This window comes from Parasteatoda tepidariorum, chromosome 2 (genome assembly GCF_982258835.1).
Source record: "Parasteatoda tepidariorum strain Cologne lab strain chromosome 2, Ptep-v5.0, whole genome shotgun sequence".
Lineage (NCBI taxonomy): Eukaryota > Metazoa > Arthropoda > Arachnida > Araneae > Theridiidae > Parasteatoda > Parasteatoda tepidariorum.
In genome coordinates, this window is record NC_141756.1 from 88176838 (window position 1) to 88200745 (window position 23908).

At 28.2% G+C, this 23908-nt stretch overlaps 1 protein-coding gene across 4 annotated transcripts; it reads right to left on the reverse strand.

The window, feature by feature from the left end:
- Positions 1 to 1284: 1284 nt before the first annotated feature.
- Positions 1285 to 23747, reverse strand: LOC107457289 (rho GTPase-activating protein 19). Of its 4 annotated transcripts, none has more exons than XM_016075425.4 (10): positions 23582 to 23747; positions 20892 to 21080; positions 17385 to 17471; positions 14281 to 14490; positions 12242 to 12465; positions 11355 to 11525; positions 9103 to 9255; positions 6873 to 6956; positions 4242 to 4310; positions 1285 to 1605 (listed from the first exon to the last, which is right to left on the reverse strand). In XM_016075425.4, the coding sequence occupies exons 2-10, from the start codon at positions 21058 to 21060 to the stop codon at positions 1447 to 1449; spliced, it is 1326 nt and encodes a 441-aa protein (XP_015930911.2). In that variant the 5' UTR covers positions 21061 to 21080; positions 23582 to 23747; the 3' UTR covers positions 1285 to 1446. The 4 variants fall into 4 exon arrangements, with proteins under 4 accessions (XP_015930911.2, XP_087013822.1, XP_015930913.2 ...); XM_087157696.1 differs by lacking the exon at positions 23582 to 23747 and adding an exon at positions 22389 to 22446; XM_016075427.4 differs by lacking the exon at positions 9103 to 9255.
- Between the last annotated feature and the right edge of the window lie 161 nt (positions 23748 to 23908).

The following is a 23908-nucleotide window of genomic DNA, read 5'->3' on the forward strand; positions in this document are numbered from 1 at the left end:
ATAAATTAAGATTAGTAATTCTTTCCTGTGTGATAAATTTCAAAGCATGAGATACAGAGGTCAACGTCACAATCTGGACAGTAGTACCGAGTTTCCTTCCAACATCTCTCTTATTGTTTTCACCTGGTGTGTAAAATGAGAAATAAAATGTTTTCCGAACAAAAGAAATGAATTAGTTCTATTCTTATTAGCGCGTTACTACTGAACACCCCAGCCCGGAAATATCACGGGCGCGAGAAGGAAGGGGTTCAGAGAAAGTATGTTTTTACATCAGATTTCATAACTTAAAATATCGTCTGCACTAATTAATTAGCATATTTGAGGTCACCTCCTTAAACCATTAAGTGTGAGTCCTAGAATCTGAAAATCCGATCAATAGATCAAAGTTATTATTAAAATTTCTTTTCAATTTATCAGGGTGATAATTTCTTTTTTGGTGCACTGTACAATTATGCAGTTGGTTTGTTATAATGTGTTCTATATATCATATCAATCACACTAAAAATATTTTCAGCCCAGAGTAATAATAAATAGATAGTAAATTTTTTATCATATAAACATATTTAATATTACTTACAAAACATTTTAACCATTTGACTGACTCCATTTAAATATTGAAATCAGGTATTTAAAATTTGTTTATTTTACAATTCAAAATTTTTCTAACTATTATTTAGTTAAATTATAACATATTTCTTTAACATATAAATTACCTTTGAATGAATGAGTCTTATAAATGAATACAAAATTTGAACATATCCATTTAAGTTTAAAATAAATATTTTTTTTTTTTGCAACTTAGAAATTTTATTAATTAATCAAAAGTTATTATGGTGTTTTTTGGTTACATTTTATGTTGAATATATTGGATGTCTCTGGCCAAGTGTAGAAGAGCCTGGAGTTCAACTCTGCGGAAGGCAAGGGCCCATCCCGGGCTGTCAGGCCAATGAAGAAGATGTTGAATATTCTGTTATATTATATAATGGATTTTTCATATTATATATAGCACTGATACAGTAATAGATTCATATGCTATTATCTTTCTAAGAAAAGAAATTTTATGATCTCTTAGAAAAATACTAAGTGAGGAATTTTATTTATTTACTTTAGGAGGGCAAAAAAGAGCAACAGAAGGAGGTGCTGTATTTATTACGTAAAAAATTTATAGATTGACTTCATTTGACATTGATAAGGGGTAGCTGAAAAAAGCTTTAATTAAAAGAATGTTTCAAATAAATGGATTAAAATATTTCCATAACTATGAGTCAAGTAATTAAACTACACTTTGTACACAATAATTTTATCTACAAACTTGTACAAGAATATAAATTTGCATTCAATATACAATAAAAAGTATAATCATAGCTAAAAATTAATAAAAAAAAATCAACATATATATTTCCAAAATGACAATTTAAAGTAGCAACCAGGAGCAGCGCAGAACACTTATTCTGATTTGACAATCTTGTGCACCTTTTTCCTAGACGCCCGCAAGAAATTTTTCTTCATTTCTGAAAAACGACTGGATTCCTTGGCTTCTAAATCTAAAGCATCAAATGATTTAGATTTTGGTATGGATTCAGTTGATTTTGATGCAGGCAACGCCTATGCAGGAAAAAGTAATCAATAAGTAAAAAAAAGCTAGAAAATAAGAGAAACAATTTCTTTCTATGAATCATTTAATATTTTTATCATATGAAATAAATCGCAATGGAAAATACAAATGTAATTTTTTTATGAACGTTTTAAAATCTTGACCGGGTGAAAAAAAAACCCATTAACTTTTTGAACCCCATTAACGTATCAGTTAATCAACAAAACTATAAAAATTGAACACTGAAAATATAAATGTAGCTAATATTTTTAGCTGCTAAAATTAAGCAATATTTCTAAGTTATTTGGTAGTGTTGTGACATGTTGCTGATTAGGAAAAAAAATCAAATCAGTATTTAATTTTAGTTAGATTTCCTGTAATATATGCATCATAATTATTATTCTTATGAAGTGATAAATCCCTATCGATGATAAATCCCGTTGATGAATGACTACAGTTATGAACACAATCTGTTACATTTATTTTGTCAATCAAGAAAAAAAATCAAGAGAAATAAAAAAAAAAACACAATTTTAAATTAAAATTATGGTTTGCTAATTTAAACTTTAATTTAATCAGTCCAAGCCAAATTTGCTACTGCTTAGGGTACCTTCACAAATTCATCTTTAGGAAAAACGATAGTTTCACAAAATACTTTCGTTTTTTAAAAATTTTATTTTTGTGTTGATTTTTTAATATTATTTTTAATTTTCACAAATTATGTCTAAATTTTCTCAAAATAAATACCTCTCAGAAAAACCTAGACAGACCCGTTTCATTAAATTCTCTATTTCATCTAGTCTTCATTTCAAATATGTATTTGTTTCAAAATGATTGCTATGCATTCAAAGCGTATTATAATGAAAAATTATATTAGTAAGTTAGAGCTTCTAAAGTATTGTTATAATATTGTTTTAATATTAATTTAATTTTGATTAAGCATTTATAAAGTATTTTTAATCATAAATTAAAGTTCTTACAATCTGTTTGAATAAAAAAAAAATCTGATTTAAATCAAAAAAATCACAAACCCTGTCTAATTAAAAGAATGAAAAACTTCTATTCTGAAATGTTTTCACACTCTAAAGCACAAAACAGAACAAACTACATAATTTTGTTATCTTTTTCTAAAATCTTTACAAGAACAGAAATACTTTGTGTTCAAAAAAGAAACAATTGAAATATTACTTAAATTAGCTATTTTACCATGAATTTAAATATCACACTTAGAACTACTAAATGCTGAAAGTTTTGAGGGCTGACTACAAATTATGCACAGATCTTTTGATTAATAATGCTACTTAGAAAACACATAGGCTGTCTGAGGCCCTGAGACTGGGCACAAAAGCCAGAGAGTTGGCAGGAGTATAATGAATTTATCATGATATATATGTAAATGCCTTGGTTACCATTAATAAAGTCAATCAAGACATTTAATGATTATGCTTATTCTTTAGTGATAACATGAGTCACTCGGACTCTTAAACAATTAAGATCGAACCACACAGGTTCCCAGTTTCACACAGAAACATTTAGTTACACAGGATCGAACCACACAGGTTCCAAGATTCACACAGAAACAAACTTCAAATGACTAATAACATAGTCATATGGACTCTTAGCCACTAAGGTTACCCGTTTCACTTAGAAACAACTCCGACAGACAATTCCAACTGACTCCTCATTTACATTGAGAAAGTTCTATGCATTTCATTCAGACGAGCGACATCTGGCGGGATAACATAGAGGCTGTTGTCTCGCTTATTACATATATATATATTAAATACAATCATATTTTGGATAGAATACAAAAATATAAATGTTTCATTAACCAAACAAATAATAACTTAAATACTCAAATAACATTTTTAGGCATTATTACTTAGAAATGTAAACTAAAATACAAGGTGCTGGGAAAAAAAAGAACGATTTTCAATATAAATTTATTAAAAATAAATAAATGTAACAAAATACAACAAATAATAATAAGAATAGACTTTTACTAATAAATAAATTTAATTGGCTTCAAAGTGGCTGCCTTTTGCAACTATGTAGAAGCATAAATGATTATTGAAATTTTCAGCAATGGGCTGCAAATGTTTTATAATTTATCCCATTGCTGTTGAAGTGATTGCTCACAGAGCAAATGAAAGATTTCAGAGTGACATTTTTTTTTGTTGTTGCTTAAACAACTCGAAAATGGCAGATCTTTTGCTGTACATTGTAAAAAAGCCAAAAAACAATATGTAAACTAAGAGATACATTATAAAATATTTTATACTTAAAGTGGTAGAAAAAAATAAATAAATATAAGAATTAAAAATAAATATTATATTCTTTGATGTAATAAACCTTATCAGAGTTTTCGTTGTTCCACCCTTTAGGTTACATTTCTCTTTCATTGGTTAATATCAGGAGAAAAAGTGATCAAATTATGAAGTAAATGGGCAGTTATTTATTCTATTATAACAATTTTGTAAGATAATGAAAAATAGATCTAAAATGGTAATGGTGCAATCTTAATTGAAATATAAAAGATAAAAAAAAAGAAAAAAAGAAGAAAAGCAAGGAATTAAACGGTAAACAAGACAATGATAGATTAAGTAGCAAATTGAAATTTAATGATTTTTTAAAAATGAGAAGTTACCATATCATATGCTGAATGACGAAGATCTAAATCTTCTTTCTTTTTATGTGAATTCTTCAGAATGTGCCTCTGTAAATAAAATGCTTTCAATATAAAGCAATTGAAATATATTGAATCTTAAAATGCAAGAATAAAATAAACAGAAATAAGTTTCATTATATTTAATTGAAACAATTATCAACTGAATAGTTTGTGCTCTAAAAAAAGGCAGCCTGACTTTTAATTATATAGGCTTGTGATCCACAAATTAACATGAAGATTATATTCTTACTCAAAATAATTAAACATTACATTGTAAAGTGATGCTTTTATGCACATGTTATCATTTTTCCTTAAAATAGTGCACGGTGAACTTTCAGTCTTGAATTATTTGTAAGTAAGGAGGATACTGCTATCTTAATAATTTTAGAAAAAATTTCTTTGCTAAAAGTCAGAAATTTTATTTTAATTCATTATTTAGTTATTTTCCAATGAAGAATTTCTTAACTAAAAGTTGTTAAACTAGGTAATATCTAAAAAAACCCGCCGGTTAAAAAGAGTCTTTTATATATATATATATTTTTTAAAAACCCTGTTACCAAAAGTGAAATTCAAAGAATTTATTAGTTTTTTTAATGAGTTTCAAGATTAAAAACTAAGAATATCAAATTAAAAACTTAATACAGTCGAACCCCGCTATAGTGAACCTGGGATATAGTGAACACTCGGATGTAGTGAACTTTTTTAGCGGTCCCGTCCGTATTCCTATTTAAATAATGTTATTTTTAACGCTTATAGTGAACAGCTTAGAACTTAGAAACTCGGTTATAGTGGACTCAAATTCCATTTCTTTAAATATCTTTTTCAGTCCTCCATCTTTAAACTTGTAGGTGTTGGGACTGAAAATGAATGCATTCCTATAAAATGTGTCATATTACTCTCCTTTATGCTTATCACTTTTAACTATACTGTAATAAATGTCAAACAGATCATTTATCTTATACTCCCCCCTCCCTGACAAGTCTCGCTTTCTCTCTTTTCCCCAAGCTTGCTCTACAACTAGTTAACTTGGCCACCTGCTGAATTTTTGGAATTTTCTTATCTGTTCAAACCATATTCTTTACAAATCACCCCTTGACAATCAAAAAGGGGAACAATTTAACTCATTCTACAGCTGCTCTCTTCATATTCTTACATTATCTATTTGAGACAAGATTTTTATTTCAAAAGCAGTGAAAATGGCAAATTCTCTAAAGAGAAAAGCGTTTTCGATAGACGACAAAGTTAAAATTGTAAAGCGTATTGATGATGGAACCAATCAATCGACACTGTGTAAGGAATTTTCCTTGTCAAAATCTACAGTTTCAAACATTTAGAAAAATCGAAGTGCAAATCTTGCGGCATACGACAAAAACATGATTTCATCGAAAAAACTGCGTGGAGCTGAAAGAGAAAACGTAGAAGATGCTTTGTTAGGATGGTTCGAAATCTGGTTCAAAATGTAAAAATCTTACATTCTTTGCACATTGTAGATAAGAAAATTGATGAACTCAATTTAAAATCAAATTGTGTTCAATCAAAAATCACAAATTTTTTTCATAAAAAGTGAAAATAAAACTAATATTTAGCGACGTAATTACTTTTTCCATCAATTTTTGCTTTATTATCTGTTAATTAGTTAATAATTTTTCAAATAACTTATGCAAAATTGCAAAGCCAATTTTCAATCATTCAACTGTCTTATGCAAAAAATATTTTTCAAAAAATTTGGATATAGTGAACCATCGGTTATAGTGGACACATTACTGAGTCCGCCGACGGTTCACTATAGCGGGGTTCGACTGTATTAATTTTATATATTAACTGTAGACTCATAAACATTTGTCTCACAGATCTCTCAAAATATGTAAAGGTAAACACTTTTAGCAATAAACTTCTAAGTACCTTTCAAGATTGTTAGATGAATGTCCATGAATAGTGTATCGAATAGTTTGTGCTCTAAAAAAAGGCAGCCTGACTTTTAATTATATAGGCTTGTGATCCACAAATTAACTTGAAGATTATATTCTTACTCAAAATAATTAAACATTACATTGTAAAGTGATGCTTTTATGCACATGTTACCATTTTCCCTTAAAATAGTGCACAGTGAACTTTCAGTCTTGAATTATTTGTAAGTAAGGAGGATACTGCTATCTTAATAATTTTAGAAAAAATTTCTTTGCTAAAAGTCAGAAATTTTATAAAACTTTAAGAGCATACAATTTTTTTTTTAAATAAAAAAAGCACAGGTATTAACTCTAAAATATTGTTTTAACCAAGAAATATGAAAAATCATTTTAATAGATTTTATTTTGCTGATCCATGCCAAAAAGGATTGAAATTAGTAATAATGAATATAAAGTGAAATATATTAAAAGAAATTAAATATTCAATGCAATTTAATTTGTAAATTTTCTTTTTACATTCAAAGACATTTTATGAATCTAGAAATAATTATATATGATGAAGCTTCCTTTGTAGTTAGTTCATTCAAAAAGATATGGAAATAATATATACATATATGGAAATAATAATACATTGGATAAAAATGTGTGATGACATTTGTATTGGTGAGGTTTATAAATATTCGAAAATATAACAGATCCTCACCTTTATTGCAGCGCCAACAGACCGACTTCTGAAATGCTTCTTTTGTGGTTCACGACTTATTTCCATATAATTATCTCTTTGAAGCTGCAAAATATTATTTCTTTTATAGGGACGATATAGAATGAGAATCAAAAGAAAAGGTTACAAATAAAAACAATTTCTAAATTATGAACTTAAATAAGCATGAGGAAAAATAAATACAAAATATCATAAATTCATCAGCAATGTAATCCAGTTTTTAAAATATTTTATTTTTATAATTTGAAAACATCAAAACTTTACCACCTAAAATCCTTAATATTTATTATAAGTTATAAAGTTTATATATATATATATATATATATATATATATATATATATATATATATAAATTATAATTGCATAGTAATTTTAAAATTGCAGTGGTAGTATTTTGAGCATCAGAACAAAATATTAGCAGTTTAATACATTGCTAGTAACTCAAATATATTTCCAGTTATTTTGATAATGGTATTTTAAAGATTGAAACAATATTCATGTACATTAAAATTAGATTGATTATACAAAATTAAAATGCAATAATTAGATACATAAAATTTTTTCTTAAATAATCTTAAATGCAATTTAAATATAAGTGTATAGAAAATAGTGCAATATAGCATATAAAATATGTTTAAAAGCGTTGATAGAAAAGCATGGGGGTGTTGTTTATATAATAACATAACTTAAGTAAAACAAGTGAGATTTTAGCACAGATTTAAAATTCAAGAATGCAGTAACTAATTATGGGATTCTGGAACTAATTTTAACTTTTAGAAGAATATTTTTATGCAGCATAATTCACCAACATAAACACACAATAGCCATAATTAAATTGCAATTGTTTATTATCACTCTTAAAGAAAAACAAAAATCTTAAAAACTCAAACAGATAACTATTTACTTAAAAATTATGGTAAATTAAATTAAAATATAGGAATTTCTTAGGAGGCAAGATAAACTTAATTATTAAGTATATAAATGAAAACCAATGTAGCAAGTAGAGAACTTATTCAGGATGGCCAAAATTTCTTTTCCATAGCATATACTTGAAAACTGATATTCCTATATAAATATTTGATTTTAATGTTGAAAGTGTTTTAAACTATATAAAAAATGATTGAGAGACCAGAGAAATTATGCATTACGTTGAGGCGCATCATCATCACTCAACCATGACCAACACCTAGCTCATTCCCAAGGCTCTAATCTTTTAAGTGCTATGGTATGAATGCCACATAATTTTGACCTTAGTCAGACGATATGGACATCGCCTGAGCTGCTACCCCTCTCTCCAAACTTCCACACCACAACCAACTAGAGGACTTTTAGAAATGACATATTTAACAGGCGATTTGCTTTGTATATAATGTCGGTTAGTATTGTCAGCTGCCAGGACCGAACTATGAACCTCCAGCTCTCCAATCAGTGTTGCGAGAGACGCCTTAACTGAATGTGCCACTGGAGCGTTACATTGAGGTGCAATCAAAAGTAATTTAATTCAAGAAATAACAGATCTTGAGAGTAAATATTAAAGCAGCTAACTACAAAATTTTAATGTGTATCTTTTCGTTTATAATACTTAATCAGCAACAAATAATCTAATAGTCAAGATTAAAACAAAATCCATTTCAATAAAGTAGGGATCACCTAATCCCCAAAAATTTGATTCAGGGCGATTCAAATAAAAGAAAGCATTAAAAAATTTCACTGCATTTAATTAATGGCCATCATGTGCTAAATTTTATAAAGATACTAAGCACAGTGGATTAGTAGCTGATACTGATATCTACTTTTTTAATAACAAGCTTCCTTTACCTGGTAAAATTGGGTAAGACTTCAATGTAGGTCTGAATAAAATGTATTTATGAATTAGAATATTGAGCTAAGATATATCTATAAATCATATTATTTAATTAGCTACAAATAATCTAATAGTTAAGATGAAAACAAAACCCCTTTTAAATCATCAATTTAACCATCATTTAAATCATCAATTTAACAATCATTTAAATCATTTCAAAATCCATCCTAGATCACTTAGCCCACTAAAAAAACAGACAGTTCAGGACAATTCAAATAAAAAATTGAAATATTTCATGTAATTTAGTTTTGCACATAACAACCGGGAAAACAATTGCAATTAACTTATGGTCATCATGCATTAAATTTTACATAGATATCAAGCATAATAGCTGCCATTGATATCTACTTTTTTAATAAGTTTCCTTTTCCTGGTAGAATTGGGTAAGTTTTCAATGTAGGACTGAAGTTCAGACAATGCTTTATTTGTGTAATCAGAAGACTCCTCCTCAGCAGAGTTGGGTCTCTCACAAAATGCAATCACTGTCTTCACAGCTGTTGTCTAAAAGAAATAAAAGCATGAAATCTTTTCCCTTATCAAACTTTTCTTTCACCTTTATTTACATATGCAAGTTTGATGGTAAAAGTTTATGGTCAACATTCTAAGTCAGATTTTAGTTTTCATAAAATTTTGTCGCACAAGAAATAATTAATACATATAAATATTTATTCTGTCAGTGTAATTATGAAAATAAAACGTAGAAAGTTTCAGTTGGCTCTTTTCATTAACTTAATTTTTTTATGAAAATAGAAAGGGGAGCCTAAAATAATTGCCTACATTTACAGAAAGCAAATTTATCAATTTATTTATACAAGGCTGGCATAACCTGATTGCTAGGGCACTGGGCTCATGACCAAGCGTTTGTGGGTTCGATCCCAGCCGACTGAAGACTCCCCGTGTAGTAAATGGTGACTGATGCATGTTAAATCCGTCAAATCGCAAAGTCCTCCATGTTCGCATAAACAAATCAATACCTCTGGGGGTACTGATCCAGGAGTTCCTTTATCTTCTGGATTGGTTCAAAATTACAAGGCTACGGAGCTGAACATTAGTAGTCGTAAACCCAAAATTGGGTCGGCTGTTCAACGACGGATATAAAATTTATTTATACAGGAGTCACAGTGGTTCAAGTGAGAGAGCGCTTCCCTCCCAGTGATATGACCCAGGTTCAAATCCCAGCGTGGCCTGGTTGATACGAATTCTGTTCCTTGCTTATACTGACTACAGTGTTGATGTAAATCCTCAGTGGCTGATGGATCATGGGTTTTGATATCTTTGCCGTCAGTCAAAGCGTGCTAGGTTTTGCCTGTCTATCTTCTCTAATACACAAATGCAAGATAGTTCCACCAAAAAGTCCTCCACAAAGACTAGTTTGCTCGGTCTGATCCAGGCATTACCATGGCTTCTGGGTTGGTTCAAAATTAGAAGACTACAGAGTTGAACATTGAAAGTCGTTAACTCAGAATTGGGTCAGCTGTATAACACTGGTAATAAAATAAAATATATTTATACAGGATTCAGTTATTTTGAACTGTAATCATAAACTATAATTGACAAAGTTTTTTTGAATTGTACTGTTGTTGAAATACAACATTGCACCAAACAAACTACTAAAAGTTTCTTTGGTCCAAACTTTATAAAGTTGTAATGTCTAAAACAAAACGTCAATGTTTTTTCTAAAATTGTTTAAATCTCGTCAGACATTTTAACTGGAATTATTTGACAATATATAAGGTCTGAAAAACCTAAGAACAGTTAAAATATTTACACAAAGAAATGTTTCACGTTTTAATTATGTGATCGCTCAAAGTCATAAAATCAAATTGATTATTAATTTTTTTTAACCACTTTAACAACATTATATGACACATCTGCATTGTATATAAATCTGGATAATTAAATAAACAAGCTATCAGAGAGTTTCAATACTTTAAATTGAGTTCAAGGTTGATGAACATTTAAATTTTCCATAATGGTGTCCAAAGTATTTAATTAGAGACTTTAAAATTTTTGCATCAATAACAAGGAATTAATTACATCAACAATAATGATTATTTGAAAAACATAATTTCATTTTTGAATTATCAAGGTATGCAAGGAATTAAAAAAAAAAAATTGAGAAGTATTCATTCATTTCACATCAAAAGATGCACAGATGGGTGAAAAATTAGTAGTTAATGTTTGCTTTGATAGTGCTTGTATCACTCTTTTGTTGGTAAATATGAGAGCAAATTAAAAGGGAAATAATAATAGTTTTATTTCGAAACTGTTTTTATTTTGTGAGTGACAGCATTACTAAAAGGTAATTTTAAATGATAGATTTCCTTGCAAGTTGCAACATGAAGATGTGATAACTAGAACTTTGAAATCGTTTACCACCACAAATTGCAAAACAGCAATAAAAGTATCTGAAAACATTTACTGGGAAGAAGCAGAATAATATAAATTATTTTGAAAGCTTTGGATTTTATACCAAAATTAACACCTTGCTGAATTAAAATAAATAAATTGAAATTTTTATTATTTGTAATCTCTTTCCTTAAAATATAAAATCTTTAAAATTTATAAGTGATACTTATAAATAATTCAGATAAAAAAACCTCTTTCTCAGCAAACTGTAATTGTCCTTCATAAGACATTTCCTGAAGATACAGATTAACATCCTGCACAAGTTCAACAGGTGGGCTGAAAACAGTAGTTGCATTTTCTATCAGAAAAGTAATACATTTCACCATGCGCCGGAAATTTTTCTTTAATTCTTCAGCAGGCATCTGTAATTATGAACATTTTTGTTAAAATCCAATAAAGTTATTCATTGATATAAGATACAGTTTTTATTACTTTAGATGATTGTGCAGTATTTTCAGAATTACATCAAACTCAAAGAAAATAAATTCTAAAATTAATTTGAGAATAAAAATTAAAAAAAGCATTAAAGAAATATCAAGAATTTACTAACTAAATTTTTTGATACAGTGAAGGAAAATGACCATATTTTTATGAAACACGCATAATTGGGGGAAAATATTAACAATTCTTTCATACTAGCAAACTTTTATGTAGTTGTTAATTTAGTTGAACAATGAAGGGAAAAACTGGTTTAGCCAAGTCAACAGCTAAAAATATCAAAAAAACAATTCCTCAAATAATTAACTTATAAATCTTTTCTATTATATTAAATAATTATTGTTAATTCTTTATTGTAGCATCAGTCCCCAATTATAGAGCAATGTAAAAAAATCAGAGTTACAAACAAGTATTTTATTTAACTGTAGGGTAATTTTACAGAATACATCAGTCATTAAAATTTCAGAAATACATATATTTGTGAAAGAGCAGCAGGTTCACTTACTCTAATTTATAATCTTAGGGTTTTTAATGCAAGAATTTAATTTACAGGGGAGGAGGAAAGCAGAACAAATTGTTTTGCATCATATTATTTGTTACAATGTTGTTATAAATTTTTTGAAAACATAATAATGGTTACCTTTTTAGGACAAATGATATGAGGTGCAAATAAAGTTGCTAAGTTTTGAGACGTCATTTTGTTCTTTTCTTGGGCGTTGTGAATTTGATTTAGCAACAAAAGTAAGTATTTTAAAAGGCAGTAGTTATCAGGAGGTAAAAGCAATAAAAGTAACTGAGTTGACTTCAACTGTTTTTCAAGTATATATTTCTTTTGACTAGAGGACAACTCATCTTGGCACATATCTAGAAAAGAAAATAGTTGTAATTAAAACACACAACCTTAATTTAACAAAAGCCTTTTCTGAAGTAAAAAACAGATGGTAAAAACCCTGGCAGAATTCATATCAATGCTACATTTAATTTTTACAACACTATGATTACTCAACTCCTAGCATGTTGTTTCTCACAATAATAATGGCCACTAAATTTTCACAAGTTGAACAAATGGAATTTATTTAGATAGCAGCAATAATTTATTTTTAATTCACCTTTTTTAAGATTATCAATATCGGTTCATATCGGTTTTCAACCCAGTCACAAGCCCAAGTGCTTTAAAAAAAAAAACCCTAATAAAACCTTAATGAGTTTACCATAAACATAATCAAAATTTACCATTATATCAACTGTTATTTTTTATTTGACCTATAAATAATAATACATAATACACAAATATACATAACCCTACTTTAAATTAATATAATAATTTTTCTTACTCCAACATTAAAAAAAATCATTTTTTAAAAAAAGCAATAATTTGAGCTTTCTTAATGTGATTTGTTTCGAATTGAATAGGTGAGGAGTACAGGCCGAAATAACTTTGTCTTTCTTTCATATCTTTAATAAATAAGTTTTCAAATATGAATGAAATAAGCATATATAAGTATTATAACAAAGTATCAAAAATAGAATTTTTCAATTCCTTTTATAAGAATATTTTTGTTTTATAAAATATACAAATGGATGGATTAAAATATAAATATTCATAGAATTTAAAACCATGATAAAATATAGAATAACATGAAATTAACATTAATGTTTGCATTATAAATTTTATTTAATAAAAATTTACAATATTGATTAATTATTTTATTCACATTATTAATCATTTAACTTGCATCAAAACTAATTTTAAATACATAATTTAAAGAGTAATTCAAAAAACTATTAAGAAAATTGTGAAATAAAAAGTAGTTATGTTGTCCTGCAAAAGACAAATATATATAATTAAAAACTGAAATTATAACTTAAGTATTTAAAAACAAATAAATAAAACAGAAAACAGCATCTTTTTCTAACCTCAAAATTATGCTTTTATTTCTGGTCAAAGAAGGAATTAATTTAAGAGCCTTTTATTATTGTCAGCATGAAAGGATGGTACTGCATTAAAATTAAAGCTATTTTTTTAATTTTAATTCATTATTTAGTTATTTTCCAATGAAGAATTTCTTAACTAAGAATTGTTAAACTAGGTAATATCTAAAAAAACCCGCCGGTTAAAAAGAGTTTTTTTTTTTTAAAAAAACCCTGTTACCAAAAGTGAAATTCAAAGAATTTATTAGTTTTTTCTAATGAGTTTCAAGATTAAAAACTAAGAATATCAAATTAAAAAACTTAATATTAATTTTATATATTAACTGTAGACTCATAAGCATTTGTCTCACAGATCTCTCAAAATATGTAAAGGTAAACACTTTTAGTAATAAACTTCTAAGTACCTTTCAAGATTGTTAGATGAATGTCCATGAATAGTGTATCGAATAGCGTTTGTTTATAAATCTAGTTTTTTTTTGTAATAAAGGGTTGATACAAATGCTTCCGATTTTAAAGAAATTTTCAAGTGTTAAACAAAAGATATTTTTTTAAAATACCTCAAGACAGGAAAGGAAAATCAAGACAGAGACAGGTAAATAAGGAATAAAATTATGTATTCTAATTAAAATTGGCAAATACACCCTACTATTCTAATTGACTATTTGCCATAAAAACTAAAAAAATTGAGTCATAGCTTTTAAAAATAAAGAGGATATTTTGGATAAAACAGAAAGAAGTTCAAATTACCAGTTATTTGGCAGTGAGCAGTATAATGAGCTTCAGACAATAATGGTTCTTGCAATTCAGCCAGGAAACTCTTTAAAACACATGCACAATCATGAACTGTAAACAATTCAGAACTGAAGTCAATATTCTCTCCCAGTCTTAATAATGTTTTAAGTTGGTGCTGACGAGACAAGCTACCAGTTTTTCGAAAGAGTCCTTCACGGCTAATGTCTAAAATAAATAAAAAATACTTCAAAAGAAAACAAAACATAACATTCCTACATAGCTCCTTAAAGTATCTAATAATTAAAAAATTTACTTCAATTTACCATACTCAGGCAATTGCATTATGATAAATTTAGTGCTATTTAATGCAATTTTAATGTTAATTATTTACATATTATACAGTTCTTCTACAGAGGAAAAAAAACAACTTCTTTTTAAACAGTTTTTTCAATTTAATTTAGATGATAACAATATTAATACTTAAGCTATTTAATATATAATTTTTAATTAAGTGAAACTTAAAAAGCAAATATTGGAAAGAAAAATAAAACTAAATTATTTCTTGATTTATTTGTAGTTCATTAATATTTACATAACAAATAAGTGTAGTAAATTCCAATTCTAGAATTACATAAAGAAATGTGAAAATATCATAATAAAATTTTACAAGTACTTCAGTAATTAACAAATCACAAATTAAACAGATATTCTAAACTATTAATCAAATTTGGGCTTACATTGACAAACAACATACTAACTTTCATACACTGTTAGAATGTAAGTCTATACACAACTTTTAAAATTTTGTACCAAACTAAATTAAAGAATTTAAAAGAAAGTTAATTTTTTAAAAAGTAAATGTAAAAAACAATATTTTTAATATGAAATTCAATTTGCTCAAATTTAAACTATTCTATTATCACTTATATCTAAACAATTGTATTGGACATTTTTGTTTCTTCCATTTCATTCAGTTTCACAGGCTTTCTAGCAGACAAAAGAGGATATCAAGACAAAATTTTTCGCAAAAGATCAAGATAAAAAAGGTTCATTTTTTGGAACAGTACCAGATAAGAATAATAAAATATACCATTTTTAATATCAGAATTACTTTTTTTTAGAACAACAGTTTTCAGTAAGATTTTACTAAAACTGAACAATCAATTAGTTAATATTCCCCGATACCAATATATAAGTAAAATAACTCTCAATTGAATTCAAGATTTATTAATCTTTTTCAGAAAAAGTAAAAACAATGGAACCTGTGGGTAAGGCTATATGCCTGAAACTTGTGTATAATTAGTACTAGTAGGCAGTTAATAAATTGAAACTATCAAATTCAGCGATTTTTACCAGCATTAATTATTAAAATAAAAAAATACTGTATTAAACGTCCAAAATTTTCAATTCTACAAATTATTTATTAAATCAGCAGTGGTATTTTAAGAAAAGGAAATGTTCTGAGTAAAATCAAAAATCAGGAATATCAAAACAAAAAGCTGAAAATCAGGACAACCACAAACCCCAAGTTTCATATTTGTCCAATTTTTCTCTTTTTTATCAGTGTCCTGGATGAAAAGTTTCTTTCAGTCAAGATGCCAATACTGCCGGTAATACACATGAAGATTTTTCTAATTTTTTTACACCATATCTAGGGCCCTATAAATTATGCGAAAATTTTTCAAAAATTATGCGGCTAGGATGCGGCGATTTTTAAAAACTATGCGGCAAGGATGCGGTGTCTTTTAAAAATTATGCATGCAGAAGTTAGTCCAGAAGCTGCGTTTTCTTTCAAACTCTGTCTTTGTTTTGTAAAAATTTGGCCGTAGTAGGATACAGCTCTTTCACAATCTACTGAATTAGGAAGCACTGAGAGCACTTGTCTTGCTTTTTTTGTAAGTTCTGGAAATCTCTCTGAGACTACCTCTGAATTCCAGAATCTAATTAAGTCCTGGTTTGAACATTCTTTTACATATTCTTTGTAAGCAGCATACTCGAGTTTTATATCTTGACCACTCATTACTGGAATATTCTTGAATACATCGTCGTCTTCAATGTTTAAGTTGACTATTTGTTCTGGATCAAAAACTCGAGCAGCTTTCATGAAGCTTAATGCAGATTGACTAAACTTAGGCGGCGGTTTTTGAATATGTCTAGTTCTGGAGAGTAGTAAGTATTAAACTTTGCAATTTGTTTTGTGAAACACTTCTTGAAGAAATACGTTGCGTGAATCTTTTCGTGAGTATGATGCCTGAGAATTACATCGAAGTTTAGACCGCAGATCAAAAATCTTATTGTAAGCTTTGTGAATAGATACACCACATGTTTCGAAAAAGAGAAAAGTATCCATTAATATCTGAGCGTGTTCTGCAATGAACTGAAAGTCTTTGCAAACGCACTTGCTTTCCACAAAAACTTTGCACTGATTGAGACAAGCAGTGTCAGGAGTAAGGTTTATTTCACTGCTAAAAAATTCTATGTAAACATTACAATATTCAGCATGATATTGCACTGATTTAAACCAGGAATTCCACCGTGTCTTCACTGGTGCTGGACAAAGTTTAGCTTTCTTATTGTCATCTGTTAAAAACTTTAAATAGCGGCGCTTTCTTGCAGGACAATGCTTGAACAATTTCTTAAAGTTTCCTGTGAATTTGTCCACCTCTGTCAGATTCTTGGAAAGATTTGACCACCTGACCAGAAAGATTCTTGGAATTGAAAAAGAAGATACATTTCAATTGAAAAAAAGCCCTTAAGGAGAAATTTATCTGGTAAACGAATACATTTTGCTGAAAAATAAAAATTATACAGATATGCTGCAATTACGCGGAAAATTGTAAGTTATGCGGATAATTGTGAATTATGCGGGTTTCCGAATCTTCCGCATAATTTATAGGGCCCTAACCATATCTCATTTTATTTTCGCTGAAAAATATTAAAATTTTTTTTGTAACTTAAATAATATCTTCATTTTAATTGAAAGAATTTTTTCGAAACAGATTAGATTAGATTTCAGATTTATTTAGCTTGTTTTTTATCACAGTTGTTAAAAGTTTATAAAATGACTGATGCATTACAACCTTGTATTAATATTAATAAAAGTATTTTTATTAACTTACTTATCTCACGTCCTAGAAATTCAATGATCTGATAAATATGAGATATAGTCTCTTGATTCAAAGGCATCACTTCTGATATAGATTTGTCTAAATAAATGAAAAACAAAATGTAACAAAACATGGAAATTTAATTTAAGAATACAAAGATGCAAAAAATTCTCAGAGACTAATATTTCTCCAGAATAGTTTATTGGTTTGAAATTTCTTTTACAATTACAGTGTTTTTTCCAACTTACAATAACTTTTTCAAAATATTTTTAGAAAGTAAAGTTTATATTTTATGAAATTTTTTTCTTTAATGGAAAAAAAAATCGTCTGATTTTAACCAGTTCTTGAAGTTGCAATTTTAATAAAATAGAAATCAAAGTATCTCAGAGTATAAATCGTTTTTCAAAACCTCAAAATTATAGCAAAGTAATAAAGTAGAGCATTCATTGATTGTGAAATATTGATACATCATAAACAATGAGATAGTCATGAATAACTGAGTATAAATTTACCTTTTCCAAAAATTATTTTTAACTTAATATAAAGAATTAATTTTACATTTTCTCTAATCCTATATTCTTTACAGCAAAAGGTTTTTATTGGAAACAATACATTAAATTACGTTTAGAAAAAAATTATGGAGAAGAAAAGCTAAAGTATTGAAGAGTATTTCAAAAAATATAATACAATGAAAACTTTTATGACATACCATAAAGATACAAATTTAAAGATTCAAAAAGGTCATCTGCGTGGGATTTAATAACATTTAGCGTGTAGTCATAAGTAATTTTACTCTGCAATAATTTTACTTTGTCCTCACATAAAATTGATTTCAACCCCATCTAAAAATTCCACACAATTTGAAAGATTTTACAATAACATTTGAATTCAAAAGTTGCCCTGCATTTATTATCATCTGACACTTGACATTTAAAGGAAAAATTATTGACTTATACACACAACAAACCAGAAATTTGCAATCTCGTAATCAAAAATACGGGGTTAACTTTTACAATTGGTCAATATGGAATTACAGCATATTTAAATAGTAATAATTTAAAGTTATAACTTGCAAACAGAGAACTTTTTTTTTACAATAAAACATTAAGTAAAATTAAAAAAAGAAAAGAAAAAAAGAATTAGACCAAGAATTTCCCCGGGACTGCTTCAATTTCCCATATACCTTGTTCAAACATGTTCTGCACCATTATTATATTATTATTGAATACATGGAAAAGATTTAGGTCTTTTTATTTATTATTAGTTTTTTCCAAATACTTTTTTCGGAACAGGCTTAAAGAACTTTCTTCACAAAGCATTATTAAAAAAGAAAAAAAAATCACTATACAGGGTTCCCACTCTATGATGAGATTGAAATTCAAGGACTTTCCAGGACTTTTCAAGGACCTCAACAAAATTTTCAAGGACCTTAATCTAAGACCAATTTTAAAAATTATTCTCTTCTATCTTACTAGAAGCAACAATGCTTGTTGTGGCAATAATTAATTTCAAATATAATACCTAAATGCTTTGCCTATATGGAGAGAAGAGAGTATATGTATTATTTATATTTTTTTAAAAACAACCCTACTGGTTTTACATATTAATTCACAAAATCATTTTCAGCACAATCTATAACTAATGGTAATGAGGTGTTAATGGTGAAATCCTTTAATCCTGTGTATTTCCATGTGAAGGCTGCATGAAAGACAGAGCTAAATCTTAGGTATTCCATATTCCATGACTATTCCATAACCCCCTCCTCTCCTCTATTAAACATCGTTTCTGAAATTATTCATCCATAATTTACACAACCTTCTCTAAATGTTATGCAGCAACAATTCTTTCTGAAAATAAAAATTAGAAGGAACATATCCCGTTTTCACCATGTTTAAAAGTATTATTCGTTATGTGTAATCCACAACTGCCAATGAATATGACCTGGTGGGAATATTTCTCTTTTAATTCACACTGAAGCTTCTAATAGAATTTCCAATTGACATAGGGTCCATCCATGGATAATTGAAGTATTTTAGAGAGCTTTTAACCATCATCCATGCATTTGTAAAAAGAGGACAAAATATTTTCTGCAGTTCCATGACCCATAAATTGGGAGGTAAGATACTTAGTGAAAACTTTATTATCAATTCCTTACCATAATGTCCATCTGCTTAGATGGTAGAGACTGATTTAACGTCTCATCGAAGAGTAGTGTAGCAATCAACATTCTTCAGCTCATTTATAAGAATCCCTTTGAAGTATAGTGCCAATCCAAAGGAGCCCAAATAGGCTCACAATGTGGCACTACAAAAAAATTGTCTCGCTATACAGCTATCAGCAAACATTTTGGAGAACAATTTACAAATCCCTTCACAGGAGTTACATAAATAATTACTAGTGATGCACTTCAGACTCCAGAGAATTTCAGCATCAAGCACATTCCTTTTGAAGACAATGTTACCTCGGCCACTGAAGTTTCTGTTTCACATGGGGCACACGATGTTGAAGGAGTATTTACACCAGATGAATTAAATGTTGATGTCTTTGGAAAAAGAGAACTCAAGGCATGAGACTGCTTTTTTGTTTTACCTTTCTTTCATGTGTGATTTAAGTGCAAATTCTTCCATTTTCGCGAAATCGATCTCCTTCATGCATAATCGGCACTTGACTCTGAACTTCTTTTTGGGCATCGATAAAATCCATTCTTTATAAGCTTGATTATCCATCCATTGGGGATTAAAATAGCACTTCCCAGACATAACTAGTCTAAACTACATAACACAAATACGAAGCCGTGCCTTTGCGAATACGCTTTACAATAAAGTTTTGAAATGACGCAAACGTAAGGACAAGTGCGGATGGTAAAACGGCAAATTTATTGAAAACTACAAGGTACATATTGTTACGAAATTCGAGATTATTCCAGTTTCGATAAGAAAAGATCTAAGCATATGCGACAGAAGATGAAGTGGAGTCTCGCCCCGAACGCATTGATTGTCTGCTGTGCACGCGCTTGGCAGACACCAAGACACTAGTCCCGGTTAGAAATGGTGGCGTTAAAAACCAGGTGAGAGAGCTCGGGAACAAAACAGAAAGAACAAGAAAGATCCGCGGGTGTTTTATAAAAGCGGCTGCCGGCAGTTTTGGACAAATTCAAGGACCTATCAAGTTTTTCAAGGACCTAAGACGTTTTTCAAGCACTTTCAAGGACCTAAATTTAGCACAAAAAAATTCAAGGACTTCCAAGGACTCTCAAGGACCGTGGGAACCCTGCTATACAAGTACATAAATAATTAACCTTTAATTGACATTTAAAAGCAACAAAGTCAGAAAAAAAGTTTGTTTGAATATTAACTTCATCACTGGCTGTAATTTAAACAGCAACCCAAACAACCGATAGCATGCAGTTCATGAGTTCAAAACTACTTATCAATATATTGAAACTAATAAAAAGAGATAAGAGTTTTAAAGTATCAATTAAAAGAATAAAGTATTTAAATAATTATTAAAAAAATTCACCTTTCATAAAACGGCTAAAATAGTTGCGTTGTTTCTTTTTTCCATTGTCCTTTTCTAGTAGATGAGAAAATGCATCATTATCCAAATCTAGAGTAAATGTCAAATGCATTCGACATAATTCAACTAGTTTCTCAGGGTCGAATTTCTGAAGTTTCAGTATTGCTTCCATTTCTGCACATTACATTTATTCTACAATTAAATAAAATTAATTTTAATACCAATCTAAAATAATCTTTATAAATATAATATGATTATGACCAATAAATTCAATTTAATTACTGTAATCTTAATTTGGAACAAAAATACAAAAATATTATTAACCATTCACAATAGCAAATACGTATATAAATATTATTATATTATGTGATGTGTAAAATATTTAGAAAAACATTTTTTTAAAAAAATAAATGGTTAGAAAATATAGAGGTGCTATCTGAATCAAATGGATAAGTACCATCTAATCTTAAATTCAGCTGCCTGCATAGAATTGGTGGTTCAAAAAATAAAGTGTGATCAGCAAATAAATTTAATATTAATATCTTAAGTCATTAAAATAAAAATATTCTTCATATTTGAGAAAAATTAAGAACATTCTGTTTGAAAATACATAAAAATGGATTTAGTTACTGTAAATTTGTATCATTTAATTTCATTTACCCCCATCAATTTTATTTACACTCTTCTTTTCAGGGTGTTTAATTGAGGATCTTGGCTTGGGCAACCTTAGAACACTGCTTAATTTAGATATTTATAAATGATTTCATTTTTAATTAAACACCAGAAACTTCTTCATATTTATAGTATAGGGATGATTTATATAATGATACCTATGCTAAAATAATCGCCAAGTCCTGGTGACTTCTTGGTGTTGGTACTTGAGAAAAAAAGATCCCATTAGGAGACCAATTGGTCTTCATCCCCAAGCAAACTATAACATAAGTTTTTGGTGTTTTTTGGCTAGCCAAGTGAAAAGAAATTCTATTTTTTTGCAAAAATTGTTTTTGTTCAGCATTTAATCAATAAATAAAATAAAAAAAGAAAGAAGAATTTGGCAAATGCTTTTTTTGTGTGGCAATTTTATGCCTTTGCTTAATAGGGTTGTAAAAAAAAATCCAATCCACTGTTTCCCCCCCCCCCTCAAGGCTTAATTGTGTTTTGCTAACTTAATTGAGTTTTTCACCATTTTCTTTCATTCCTTAAAATCTTAGAGTAAGTTTTACTGTATTAATATGTACTACTACTTTGATTAATAACTATAATTATTAACACTTTTTATAGTAAAAGTCATTTACATTGATAAATTGCAACTAATATTTTTCATGCTAATAAAGCAGTTCAATTACTTTTGTAGAATTCATCTATTCAGTTGCAGAATTGTGAAAAATTAATAAATGTTCAAGAGAATAAATAAATTATTGATTTTAATTCAAATGAAAAAAATTTTCAAATTAATTCTTAACATGAAAAATATATTGATGCAATGGAGCATCCTATTACTTTTCCAACTGTGTTATCCTGTCCTATGTTATGTTCAGTGAAAGAGGGCTTCTAGAATAAGCTCTAGTAGGAAATCAAGGAATACATCAGAACAAGAATTCAAGAAAAAGTATTTAAAATGGAAAAATATTATTTAAAACATATTTTTATAAATAATTTCCCAATTTTATTGAATTGTGACTCTAAAAATATTACATATTAAATCTTGTTATAACATAAGTTTAAATTGAATCATCAGAACAAGTAATATAACAAATGTTTGTAAAAATACTGCACATTATTTAAAATTTCTAATACATGATTTTAAAAAAGGTTAATTAGAAATTTTAAAGCACAGAATATAGAGGTAAAGGAAATACAATAAATTTAATGAAAGTAATTTGTATTTTATTACAAATACAAACCCTTGAAAAAACCAAACTGGGATTTTATGAGTTTAAAATCATAACTCTGCCACTCAACTACAAGAAAAGTAAATTTTTTTTTTGCAAGTTCTAAAATTCTCGGCAACAGATACAAAAAGATCCCAACACAGTGCTTTAATCTATAATAACAATGATCACTCAGATTTCAAATATTATTCACAAGCATAATAAACAACAATTGAAAATGATCAAAACTAAAATTCCTAAAATAGTTAAATCAATTTTCTTAACTCGTTTGCAATTTGATGCACATTTGCTTATAAGTACTCAACTATCTATCATATGTACTCATTTATCTACTGTACCCTTGTACTCATTGTCAAGAAAATAAATTCTTAGAGTTCTTCTGGAAGATTTCCGTTTTGGTACATACTTAGGATAAAGCCAGTCCCAAGTTTTGGAGACTCTTGGGAATCGCATACAAGATGCTAATCTTTCACATGATTATTTTCATTTTGCAATTTAATTGTTATTAGAATTGTAACTCTAGGGTAACTTTTATCTCTTTCTAAATTATTCATAGTTGATCAATCATATTAATTTTCAAATATGCATGCGGCAACTTTTTGCAAAGTTTGCAAGCTTCCCAATGATATTAAATACGGAGTACTTTTTCTTTTGCACCATTTGAAACTTTAATCAAAGAGAACAAACAAATTATAAACAATAGTTTTTCGCGAAATCGTAACGGATGTCACGATCAGGGAATTATGATATTTTAACTTTCCTTATATAATCAATGATCACAATGAAATGAAATTGTATTACCTTTAAAGAAATTTCGAGTTATTTCGGATATCACAATGAGTTTTCATATTTATTAGGATATTTTACATGCACTTTAAATTTACAAACAATCGAAGATCACATTATTATTAAATACTGCGCTCTGCTTTAGCTGCCGTTCATTGGCTGGCACTTACTGCCATTCCCTGTTAATCAAATTTCGTTTTTTATGAGTTTGGTAATTTTGAGTTCACATCAGATAATCTGTCTCTGTCCTTAATTAAAATAGAATTTTTCTTTATCACAATTATGTTGTAATAAGAAAATAATCTTTTATGGATAAAAACAATAAAATTATTTCAACTAATC

Excerpts from the sequence above, each read along its gene's own strand:
- LOC107457289 (XM_016075425.4), bottom strand. The coding sequence starts at position 21,060 with ATGGAAGCAATACTGAAACTTCAGAAATTCGACCCTGAGAAACTAGTT. Across the intron at positions 12,466-14,280 it reads TGCTCACTGCCAAATAACTG|ATATGTGCCAAGATGAGTTG; the intron begins GTAATTTGAACT and ends TTTCTTTTCTAG. Across the intron at positions 1,606-4,241 it reads GTCATTCAGCATATGATATG|GCGTTGCCTGCATCAAAATC; the intron begins GTAACTTCTCAT and ends TTTCCTGCATAG.